The following is a 13,436-nucleotide window of genomic DNA, read 5'->3' on the forward strand; positions in this document are numbered from 1 at the left end:
TATGCAATATATTTATTGATGAATTGTATTAATGAGAAGTTATTTCTATTAGCCGATTCGTTTAAATTTTCCTAGTTACAGGATACACGGGTTCTATAAAAAAATTGGACAATATTTTGATAAAAAATGCATAAACATGAAGAACAGCGCGAACTTTCTGCGATATCTGATACTATAGAATTTTTTTTAAAAAGCTACACGATTCATAAGTAGTCGTAATGGTGCAAATTCGAATTTTAGATATGTTAAAAATAATTGTCACATTGGTAACTTCTCACAAGCCTAACAGGTTAGCGAAAAGAGAGTCTTGGAAAAAGAAGATTTTCTATAACATAGACGATTAATCATCACAAGAGCTAATAAAATAACCAATTAGAGTTATTATTACTTAATTATTATTACTCTAATAATAGAATTATTATTAGATTTATTACTATAAAGTTTCACAGCAAGAAAATTTGGTAACTTAAACGTATTATGTGAACCTTATTTCTGACTTCAACCACAAGATTCATGCATCGATGAAACACGGCGTAAATTATAGAAACTTAAACAATACGTTGCGAAAGCTCTATGAACTCTAAAATAATAATGTTATCGCGTCTTTAGACTATAGTAAAATTGTATATAAATGGTTAAATACAGCGAAGTTTCGCGTAATCTTATTATTGTTCGACCATTTCGATAATTTCATAGTTTATTGCTAATTAAAGCACTTTATCACGGAGACGCCAACGAAATCAATACAGTTTCATTTGAATTTTAACGATGGAAAGGACGCGGAACGAAATTAAAGATCTGATCGAGTGAATCGCGCCGGTATTTATTACGATTCAATAGAATTCCCGTTCGTTCTGAACAGCTTTACATTACAGTTCAACGGAATCACGTGTACCATTCCTATAAAAGCTATTTCCTGCTGGACGAAGCCACTTTTCCATCTCGGAAATCATCTGAGACCAATTTAGCCCCTAAACTCGATGTTGCTTTTTCAAACGTTCCGGAACCAGGAAATGCAGAAACGGCGCTTCGAGAAAAAGGGAACAGTGGGAAGACAGGAAGCAAATAATGACGCGAGAACAGCTAAAACGGGGTATAATCAAAAAGATTTCTATCCTGCAATGAGAACGTTCTAAGAAAAAAAGTTTAGTCGAGATCGATTTTTGAAAGTGCTCCTCGATTGGTTGTGACTAATATTGTAGTTTGTAAATATTCACGACACGTGTTAACTTGTTGGTACCATTACGTAAAATGTAATGAACAGTATAAAGTGAAACATAGGAAAATATCAATTTTTTCTGTGCGAATTGTTCGTATTATAATTTCCTTGTCGATAAATATCTTTAATTATTAAATTACTGAATTCTCATATTATCGTTTATTATTGCTGAAATAAATTTTCGTTTAATTTGTTTCCTTTATTAATTACAGAGAGATCATAAAATGACTCTTGTTCAAGTTAGTTAGTCTCAAGTTAGTCTTGTGTCTTTCTGTATGAAAACGAAAGAATTCTGTAGCATTTCAAATTTCTGTTCAGTACATGTCAACTTCTTTTCAACAAAATATTCATCACATTACACAATTGCTGTAGATGTGTTTATGATGATATTACGAAAGAACTGCGAACTTGTGGAATTAGAACCTTTGTAGAACCGATCGATTTCCATTCGATTGTAAGCCAGGACATGGATCATTTTTCATAATAATTTATTTTTAACAGGTACAGTGCATTATTATATAAAAAGGCGAAAAATTTAGCAAGAGCCATTTTTGATACGAGTTCTTTGATTATTTCATGGATCGATTTATAACTGAGTTACTATAAATTACCATGGAAAAATGATACGTTAATTTGTGAAAAATAATATAAAATAATAATTATTAAATTAAGGAATTCTCATTTTATTATATTTCATTTATTATACTTTTTAGGTCTTTTTGGAACCTTATATGTCGAAGTTATTATAAATTACGATCAAAAAGTAATATACTAATTTTGAAGAAGTAATTTTGCTTTAATATCTCGCGTGACGAATATTTATTCTGAAAACCGAGTAATATGAATAAATCAAATAATTGGGAATTTTAATTGTCGGCTGCAAGTGGAACGATATGGAAATACATTCTCCGGGTTACATGACAACACCTTAGAAAAAGAAATTTATTTTAAGATATTCAGAAAGAATTGATTCGACTTCATTTTTGTAATCCCCCATTTGAATTGCATTCGCGATAACCAGTTATAAATGGGAGGTGAAATAAAATGAAAATATCATTATGCGCAATCAGTGTGAAACTAAATACCTATTAACTAGTACGAAATAGAGGCGGATCTATGAATCGTATTTTAGTTTATCTATCTCTTGCACTGGTATTTTATCTAGCACATGCTAGTGCTATTTAGAATTTTTTATCTTTATTGTCGGAATCCTAACAAGAGAAATATTTTCTCTCTGTGTATAATATTTTTTAAAATTTATCGCAATTTTTATTTCATTTCGTTTTATTAAAAGCGTGAACGCAAGCAAAACTTTACGAAAATACAAGCTCGTAGGTGTGAATAAAAATATTTTAATTAAAACATTTCTCATCATTTAAAGTGAACGGTACAAAAATTTGTAAAACATAAATAAAAATATAAATAAATATTGCAGTGATATAAATAGAAGTTCTTAAAAGTTCTTTTATTCGAATAAAAGACCATTTTATCAAATGTTAAATGTCCTATTTTATCAAACATTTCGATATAAACAGAATTTTATCGAAAGAATATTTATTTAATACAGATTCACTTTTGCTATGCAGTGAATATAAGTTGAAGTTTGTCTGATATTTTTATCTATGCTTTTATATCTTTTTATCAGTTGAGTTATGTACGTTTCTTTCTGAAGAATGCTTGACATCTATAAATATTTTAAGATTTCTGATTAAAATAACATGCAAAGCCTATTGCAGGTGCGTAAATTATGTCACGAGAATATTTCTATTGCAGTAACGAATTTTAATTTAGAAATTTTAATTTTCATGTTTTGTAGCTATTTTACATAAAACATAAATATAACAAAACATATATAAATAATCAATATAACTCTATACATAAATATTAACTGCACAAAAAAATTAAAATATTAAACTTCAAGTAGCGTATATAATGGAAAATTCCAATTTTTTTCTATATAACAATTATTTCTTATATTTTTCATGATCTTATTAAATTAAAACAAATTTTATACATCGTACGATATAAATACATACATATGTGTGGATTTACATACATTGTCAACTCCAAAAGAGAGAAGAAAGTTCTTTATTTTACTTAATAGTTTACGTTATAAAACACATATGATGAGAACGAAATAACATATTTTATACAATAAATTAACAAAATAATTAAACAATAAAAGCACTGAAGAAAGCATTCGATTTATACCGAATACCAATAAATACCCTAATACTTATGATTGGGAATGTATGTATATTATCAACAATGTACTATAAAACTTGTTCAGGTATTTGAACCGAACTTTATGTCACTAAAATTCCTTTTTCTAAATATTTTAACCGCTTTTATATACACAGAGTGTCCTGCATAATTGAAAGAGAATATATTTTTTAAATCAAATGGAAATTTCATAAGGTAAAATGAAATAGCACAGAGAATATGCTGGGTAACGTTCGTCACGATTTTTTAAACAATCTAATAGAAAAATGTTCTCAACAAATATTAGGTAATATTGAATCGATCACGCGGTGTAGCATGAAAGGTTATTAAGAATTTTGTTCAAAATAGTTTTTTATCGAATCGTCGAAGGAGTCAACAAAATGTTCAATCAGTCAAAACTGTAGAATGAAAAATATTCTAGAATTAATTGGACACATTTCTATGTATCAATGAATTGAAAAAGTGGAATTACGGCTCTTTTTTAAATATAATTCCATACTTTCGTCCATGTCGATCGATAAATTGGATACTTAAGCAAACCTTTCGTCACAGTAGAAGAAACGGAACTTGTGCAGAGATTAATCAACGTCACCTGCTAAGTATTGTAACGAGTACTCTACTTTGAATATCTTATACACTTTCTGCCTATTACGTACATTTTGTGTATTTTTGCATTTCAAATTCGCTAAATTCATGTAAATACGCGATCTATCAATCAAGCTTTCTTTTCATTCTCCACAAAATTATACCGAAATTCAATTTTACGATTACCACAAAATTCGAAACCTGATAAATTAAAACAGATATAATTACACTCTCTATATACGTATCGCCATTGTATCTATAAAAATGCATAGAATTAATCTTAGAATTTTCATTTTTCCCGTATCGTTTCACTTTGTCCTGTGTGTTTTTCATTTCTTCCCAGCTTCAATGGCATATCGTATCCCGTGGGCGTTACTGCATGGGCCATCACGTATACGTATATCATCTGGGTGGCATCAGAATTTTTGACGAGCGCGTCCTTCACCCCGACGCGTCGCTAGCACGGAAACTCGAAACACAGGGAAAAGCAGGCTGCAATCGATATTCGTTTTAAGTAGCGGCTATATCAATGCCACGCGAACTGCTTCTTATTCGACTCTTTCGCTCCACCGTGAATCATTGTCCGACACGGTTATACCGGATGAAAGAGAGAAGAGAAAGAGCATATAAAACAGCTGGAGTGAGGTTAAGAGACGCGTGAGGCGTGTGCTATGCTAAAGGGGAAGAGGTAGAAGAGCACGAAATAAAAGGGAGGAATAAAAATAGGAGCGTGAGTAGCAGCGGAAAGCAGTGACAGGGGCAGAAATCGATGGTCCAGGATGGCAAAGTTTTCCGTCTCCACTTTTCTTCCGCTTTGTACGAACAAAGAGCGACCGAGTATAAAGTTGAGCCCTTGCCATTAGTTCGAAAGTCTTTTGCCAGTTCCCTTTTGCTTCCAACAGGAAACGTTTGAGGATTATCGACCCCGCGAGCAACGTGCGAGTTCTCCAATGGAAAACCCACTCATTCTCCGAACTCGCCCGATATCTCTTGCTTATTACTACCGTGGAAGAAGGAGTGGACGAAGAAGTAAGAAGAAAAGGAGAAGGACCCCGAAGAAAGTTCTGATGGTCAGAAGGAGTAACTCGGTTGTCACGGATTGCCAACGGCCATTGAGACATTTTAATTTCCCCGAGGGTAAGCCGCGAACACCAAAGCACGATTTTAGGTCATAATCTGCGCCCTTTTATTCGCGATGATTGCGAACTTTATAGCGGAGATTAAAATGGTTTCCGGACCCGATGCAGAGGGGAACCTCGGGTTCACCTACGACCCCTAATACGCTCTCGCTCGTCCTTCTCGTTTTGTCCTTTCAAAAGATCGAATGAGCCCAGATAGAGAGCGGTTTTCCAGGAAATTAAAATTTATTTAGTCGATTGCGTCGCAAAGAGGCTGCTATTGTCGTGTTTGTTTTATTTCAATGATATATTATCGATTGAGTAGTATCATACGATGTCTGTGATAAAATACAATATTGATTTTGTTATGATCGAAGTTAATTAGTACCGTGGAAAACTCAAATACTGAAATTCTTAGTTTCCTAACCGTCTTTCGGATTGATTTTTCAATTTATAAATCTACCTCGAAAGGTCACGTGAAAGTTGCGCGATACGAGTAAATGATATCATTTTCAAACATTTAGATGAACGTGTACTGTAAGCTGTTAATAAAATTGATGAAAATGTTAAAACAGTAGATTTAAATAAATGAATTAATGAAAAGTATTATCTTTCTCAACTGATCCTCGAACAACTTTTAAAATTATTATATATGCTTTCTATAAAATTATTCAGTGTAGTATATGTATATTTATACTACGATAATATCTTTAATTTCAAAAATGCTGAACTGTAAACTTCGCAATCAGGATCTTTGTAAATTGACTTTTCCACGAGTTCACGACGAAATTTTGTTTACAAAATATAACCAACTCCGTAGTTCTGTTTAATTAGTTGTACGCTTAAAATATTCACATTTGTTAGATCAGTGATGAGACAGAGATAATCTACCTTCGATGTAAAATTACTTTGAGCATTTATTATGAAATTATAACATTCGATTAAAATTAATATGCTTCTAATATCAAAATATTATTTTAATATCGCATGCGATCTTTCTTATTAATTCTAAAATCAAATATGCGAGTATATTTATTTCAATATTAATTTCATAATTTTTCCTTTCTTTTCTACTATAATTAATTAGCTCAACTGTGTACATATCAGTAGCGTCATCGTGTACAAACGCTGCATTGAAGTTTATATGTTTTTACCTTTACAAGTGTACTTCCCATTCTACATAAACTATATTTATAAACTATGAATAAAAATCGCGATAAGCAATTCGCGTTATCAATTTTTTCTACACCTCACTACGGTATAGCTTTTTACAAGACACGTTGCACATACGCCTGTACGTTGTCAGCGATTCTGACGTTATCGTTATCCAACTAACAAGTATCGTAAACGTTGATGCAGCGTCACGTGTGCACACAAACAATAATTTCGATATGCACGCTCGTTACAGCAAACTGACATCGTATATCATTTATCACGTTTTAATATCGCAATCTTAATCTCGGTGCCGAATCAATGAACGCGAACCGTTAATGCAATGAATCATCTCTTAAACCACTTCGATCGTAACGACGAAACACTGGAACTCATTCAAAGAGAGAGAAAGAGAGAGAGAGAATAACCAAGAATTTAACGAACTTTTAATTTGTTAAATTGACTGGCAACGTTTGTTTCACATAGATTCACAGTTAATCGACGAAGTATGTAAATAGCCGCGTCGAGAAAAATGTTCTTTGTGATCGTAGTTCACTGCGTACGATATGTCATGCGCAGACAGGAAACTTTTATTGAATAATCGCTGAAAAATATGAATTATCGAATGTAATCACAATAAATGGTTACACGTTTATTTGGAGCGTTAGAGCAGTCAGTGAAAAAGAGTGCTGATCGATTGGAAACAATTTGTCGTGCGAATTTTATTGAAAACTTAGAAAAGCGAAAGCGTCTGCATTAATTTGTGATTTTTTCTACCATCAATCGTATGTACGTTTTACTGAACTAAATTATTATTGCATTATACATATACATCGAAAGCGAACAAATATTTAGCGTAGATAAACTCATTGTTACTATGGAAACTTGCAGAAAAGAAACTCTATTATATTGATCATTTATCGATTATTGAGGTGTACTGAAAATAAAAAAGCATAAGCACTTAAACATATTGATAAAGAGTTAAATTAAGTAAATATTAGTAAAACACATGTAGTATAATACATTTCAAACTGATTCTAAATACATGATGAAACGTCCTAAAGGATGAAATAAAATAAATTCTATAATAAAAAAAAATGGCAGCCATTTACCATTTATTATTTAATCATCACTTGAAATGACAAGAATTTGGTGGCGAATTTTCAGAGAAAATTATTTCCCTTAAATCCTCTATAAACTTATTAGTAAAATATCGTAGGATATGCCCGTTATTAGAAAACTACAAAGAAGAAGTACGATGATCAAAATCTTCTATTTTCTGCGAAAACCAGGTTTTTAAATTTACTACATCGTCGATCAAATTCGTATCACTGTACATTTAATCTTAGGGTCGAATACATATCCTTTTTATCTTGAAAATTCAAGGACATTAATTGTCATTACTACGTCTTTGATACTTCACAAAAACTTTATAGGTTTATTCTATAATATGAGATTTATATCTTCGAACCTAAGAGGTCGTTTCCTCCACAACTTCGTCCCGTTGCAACTGCTAAAATACTCTCTCATAGCCATCAAAGCGAATCGTCGTTAAATCAGAAAATCAATATGTTTATCCCATGTGACGCTTATTTATTTTATCGGACAATCTGTGCCGAAATCACCGCTGTTTGCCTGTGGTCCCGACACAGTAGCGATTAAATACATATTCAAATCATCAGAAACGAACGGTCGTGCCACCGCGATCGGTGATCAAATAAGGGTGAACTATTTTCCGCTTTTTCTTCCCTTTGCTAGGAATACCACCCTCTACTCCATTATCCGATCAATATTTGCATACGACTAACGACGAATAAAGCGGTTAACAAAACGGAAATAAATAGCGTTGATTGGTGAAAACGGTCCATCGAACGATAGTAAATAATTCGTTAAACGAATCGCGGCTCGGTTAATCGCGAGGACCTGCTCGCGTACCAAGTCCGAAACGACCGAGTCCATTTTCTCCCGACATTTATTTCAACGGTGCGGCTGTTAAATGCACAGGGTGTTTCCAAAAGTTGGTATCAAATTTCAGGAGCGTGTAAGCAGTACGCTTTGAAACAGGCAGGCAAAGTCGTCTTAATAAACACGAGTCGAAACATCGTTAGTTCCGGAGTTATAAGACGCTTTCAGCTACGAGCCTGTAACATTACAGGAGACTCTACTGCATGAAAAAATCTTCGCGAGATTAGGTTATTAAGAAACGATAACTTTCGAGACTGCGCAAGATCGAAATCAGTTCCTGCCATGTTGCCGTATGGAGTAAATTATATTATAACCGATCGTCATTTTCTTATCACGCAATATATCCGAGTATTGGCTTGTTGGAAAACGTTGCTGCGAAATTAAATTTCTAAAGAAATTGAATACTCTATTAAATAATACAATGAATTTCTTGTTCCTTTCTATGGTGCCATTTAAAAAAGAAACTTATTATTCTTTTTAGCGACGAGTTTCTTCGTTCTTTCTTGAAGCATTCAGTTGCCCGTAATTAAAACGAAAGTTAGATTAAACGAAATCAGTGTGAGTATGTTATATCCAATGAATGGAATTGAACATCCCAGCCAAAATTCGATGCTTTTAGACTAAAAGTCTAAAAGTAAGCAGACGCTTTTCACCGCCACACAAAGCCCCTAATTACCTTGATAAATACAGAACTTTCTAAATGCAAAACTAATTAACGAATTTCGGATTGTTCTCTTAAATTGCATTTTTCCAGTGCATCAGACTCTTCTTATGCCATCAGGATCACGATTCAGCATTTCATTCGATCGTACCTTTTTACGCGGCATTAACTGCCAAGAAGGCCACAAATTTTTCCAACAGCCCAATGCGTAATATATTTTCCTTTTGCGAAACATCTTATAACTCCAAAACTAATGACAGTTGCATTCACTACATTCGCTATGCCCTTTCTCCTTGTTTCCATGAGTACTACACGCTCCTAACGTTTGATAACCAACTTTCCGAAACACCCTGTAGAGTATGAGATTCATATGGAGCAATAGCGAAGTTTAATCAAGTGGATACAGATGGTCCTAATTGCGTACTTACTCCGATTTCCCCGTAATCCGGACGATCGGGCGCAGCCGGCAATCGATGTCCACTCCTGTGACCTCCTAGGGCCCCGGTGCCACCTACGCCCCCGCCACGCCTCTCGTCGATCAGGAATATCTCCGTAAAGACGATCAAACCGAACACGGCGAAGAACATGACCACCAGCATGAACGACATGCTGGCTCGTTCCTTCAGAACGCCAGCGTTCGCCCGGCTCCCGCTGAAACCGCTCCTTCGGGAACCCATCCTCCAAAGCTTCTGTCGACATCATCAGAGAAATTGTCAGGTCGTTTAGGTCAGTGTGTAGATCGATAGAGTGGAGGGACGAATTCGAGCGATTTGTAGGTCAGTGGTGTTCTCGAATTCGAGGATTCGTTTAGGTACATCATAAATTAAGGAAATATTGTAAGCAAGTTACATATATATATATATATATATATATATATATATATATATATATATATTAGGTTGTCCGAAAAGTTCCTTTCGTTTTATGAAGAAATAATAGACGTCGAAAATTTTGTCGAATTACGTACGATCCATTTTGTTCTATCGAGATAAACACCGCGACATTTCACAGATTTGGTTTGTATGAAGGTTCACTGTTGTAAGAAACACGTTTGCGAAAGAAAAACACTTTTCGGACAACCTAATATATATTCATGTATATATGTACATATGGTAGATATTTACATGTTGGTAGATATGATTTTGTATACAGTGGCTACAAAATGTATTTGCACGTTATTGTAGCATTTGCATAGTAATTAATTAGATTAGGCTTCGTATCATTCAGTAGCGCTCACGTGTAACATATACAAAAATTATTGTCATATGACATGCAAGAAATATTTTTTGCCTGTTAGTTGAATGTTCTAAATTTCAAAACGAAAGACAACAACACAGCATCCCAAGTAACGTCAAAACGACTCTAAATAAGAAGGAAGAAATAAAAGGAACACAAACATTTTTCAATTAATCTAGCCGCAGAGAAGTAACTGAATTTACCACAACTGACATGTTTTTTAGGTATTTAACTATGCTCACTAATACAATTTAAATATCGTACATATCTATGACCAAACAATAGTATAATAGTAATTTAATGTGATATTGTATAAACCTATGGAAATGTAATCGTATACGACCGTAGTTGTTATTGTTATCTCAGATGTAGATGCGTTTGTAAGTAAATAAACTAAAAGTATGCATTTAAATACTAATTGATTAGGTGAAATTTCATATCATTTAGTAATACTTTCATACGACGTATACAAAAGTTTGATACTGCGAAAATGAAACGTATGGATCTTGGTGAAAATGCGCCTCGTTAGAGAATAAAAGTGTGCGCAGCTATTTCTTCCAGCCATTGTGTTTTTAAGCGTTGCTCAGATTAGTCGAGTTACACGAACCCAAATGATTTCAAGCGAAGCGAATTGACTAATGGCAAGAAGGATAGAAACCTGAAATAATATTTCAAGTTAAATAACCGGTTCAAACTGTTGAAATGCTCTCAAGTTGCTTGAATTTGAAAAGCTTGGATGAGGTTTTAGCGAGACTTTCATTATGTGTTTTTTTTTAATAAGAGATTTGAGTATGACGAAAAAATATGCTTAGCGTTAACTATATTTTATGGAGATTGTATGTACGCTGTTACTTCTGTACAATCTTAGAAATATAGAAAAACATTTACAACTTTAAAGAATTATTTATGTAGAGTGTTTCTATCATTGAAATCTATAGTTATATATTGTATACTGATTCAGTCGTACTCTCCATGTATACACAGTATACATATATACATATATATAATACCATACGTATACCATATATATATATATATATATATATATATGGTATACGTATATACGAATATATTCATCGTTTATGGTAATCGACAGTATGCAATAAGACAGCTTTCAACATCTTAAGGAATTCAATTAATTTACATGTTACTTGAAGCGCACAACGTATGGTAAAATTCAGTAGTTAAATCCATATTTTATGAATTTCCAAGCTACCTCGATTTTTTTAAGGGAAAGAAACAAATAAAAAGATTTATTCTCAGACCCCAATTTGTTTTTTTTTTGGTAAAGCTTTCATCTGAAACTATTTCGACATTTTTCGTTCCAGCGTTGCCTTGAGAAAATAAGGTATCGATATTATAAAAGAGGTGTCATAATAAAAATACAATTTACATGAATTTCTGAACGGCAATATACATTTTTTAATAACAATTTGAATTAGTTTATACATTATATCATGACAGTGGAAATATCAAACCCGAAATAAAACGAAAATAGCATCATAAAATCGCGTGATTCTATTATACGTGTATATTGAATAAATTATTTAATAATTTAATATTCATCCTTTATTTCTGTTCTCTACATATTGAAACTTAAAAAGTTTCCCCGGAGTCATGGTAAATCCTTTAAAAAAGGAAGACTGTACTACATGATCACAGGCTCGAACGTGTGAAGTTTTAAAACTCACTTTCCTCAGTAATGTTATACATAAGTGATATCGGTCTGAAAAGCGAAGTTTCAAGCGAAAGTTTAGTCGTTGAAAAAGATTCAGGGCAAATTCGATCGAATATTGAACAAACGTCTGTTTTGCGGCACGAAAATAAATAGCTTAGATGAAACGTTTCAGAAAATTTAGGTCTCATTTAAAAGTATATGGAAAATCTAATCTTTTTGTTACTACGAATGCATATTACGAAAGTTTTAATTCTGGAATTATTATAAACTTCGAGGGTTTATAAAGTTTATACAAAGTCTATATGTACTTATGGCTCTATTTAAAAATAATAGACTTAAAGCTAATGTAGCGAATAGAAAAATTAGTATCTGGAAATAAAGGAAAAAAGGAATTTAATTTTGAAGAACGTCCAATAATCTTTAAAAAAAAGGAACTCGTCTAGAGGAGATACTTACTATAGAAAGAGATAATTTCTAAATATTTAACAGAATACATTTTTTGGAATTGTTCCAATTCAATAGCTCAAATCCTAATTTTGGGTAGTTTTAATCCAATAGTTCAAGTTCTAATTTAGAATAATTCTAAATGCACATAATAAATGGAATCATTTATCAGAATGTTATTGCCTGTTTTATCTGCCACTATATTACCCTTAAAGTTTAGTAAAGTCGTTGTTGAGAATTTTGTACGCAATATGCAGTTACCTTTTCAGCATAACAATGCAACAACAGTAGATACAACAATAGTATATTTATTGATTTACTTTCAATCATTGATATATTGAACATCATCTTTAAGAAATCATTTGTTTCCTGTGTAACGTCTTCACCCTTTTATTAAATAGTATCTTACTTTTTCTATTAAAAATTGGTTTACATCATACGACAAATAATGTATAACGGCATATAAAAAATAGAGCAAATAATAATTTATTACTATTATTTTTATCTAAAAAATATTTATCCTCTCCTTTTATCTATATTATTCTATTAAGACAAAAATTCAGCACTTATATGATACAGAAACAGATATACTATAAAATCACATTAAATGCACATATATATCACATTTGACCTAGTTTTTAAAATAATATCACTTTCATGTTTCAATAGTTTTCCTCTTTTTTACAAGCTAAGCTAGAATTATTGATTTTACTGGTAGAACGTGTCGAGAATCTTCAGATACTCCATCACTATATGAAACACGGTTGCATGTTCAATGTAAAAAAAATCAATAACTGCATACGTAATCAATATCGAATGTTTGCAGACAGACTTGATATTAAGTCGAAAAATTATTATTTTAATTGCCTCACAATGAAATATTCAATATCGATAAAATCTTTCCTGTTATTAATGAACTAATGTACGCACACGCTATCTATGTATTTACATATCATTTTAATTTATCCTGAATACTTTCTTTTTCTTCAAGTCTTATAACTGCAACCCTAACAATTTCACATACTTTTAATAATTAAGATTAATAGTTCTTATCTCTGATTTGTATCGAATATTATGAAAATTATAATATATCAAACATTCAAAGAAACTAAATGCAATTTCGGACTTTATGCAAATTTAGAATCCTTTCGTTGT

General features: G+C 32.3%; 1 protein-coding gene across 2 annotated transcripts in view; it reads right to left on the reverse strand.

The window, feature by feature from the left end:
• Positions 1–13,436, reverse strand: part of LOC117208983 (beta-1,4-galactosyltransferase galt-1) — a 167,718-nt gene that overhangs the window by 62,376 nt on the left and 91,906 nt on the right. For both annotated transcript variants that reach the window (XM_033450534.1, XM_033450533.1), the window contains one exon: positions 9,352–9,612. In XM_033450534.1, the coding sequence (XP_033306425.1) occupies positions 9,352–9,600 (249 nt within the window). In that variant the 5' untranslated portion in view covers positions 9,601–9,612. The remainder of the gene's footprint in view (positions 1–9,351; positions 9,613–13,436) is intronic.

This window comes from Bombus bifarius, unplaced genomic scaffold (assembly GCF_011952205.1).
Source record: "Bombus bifarius isolate JDL3187 unplaced genomic scaffold, Bbif_JDL3187 scf7180000008165, whole genome shotgun sequence".
Classification (NCBI taxonomy): Eukaryota; Metazoa; Arthropoda; class Insecta; order Hymenoptera; family Apidae; genus Bombus; species Bombus bifarius.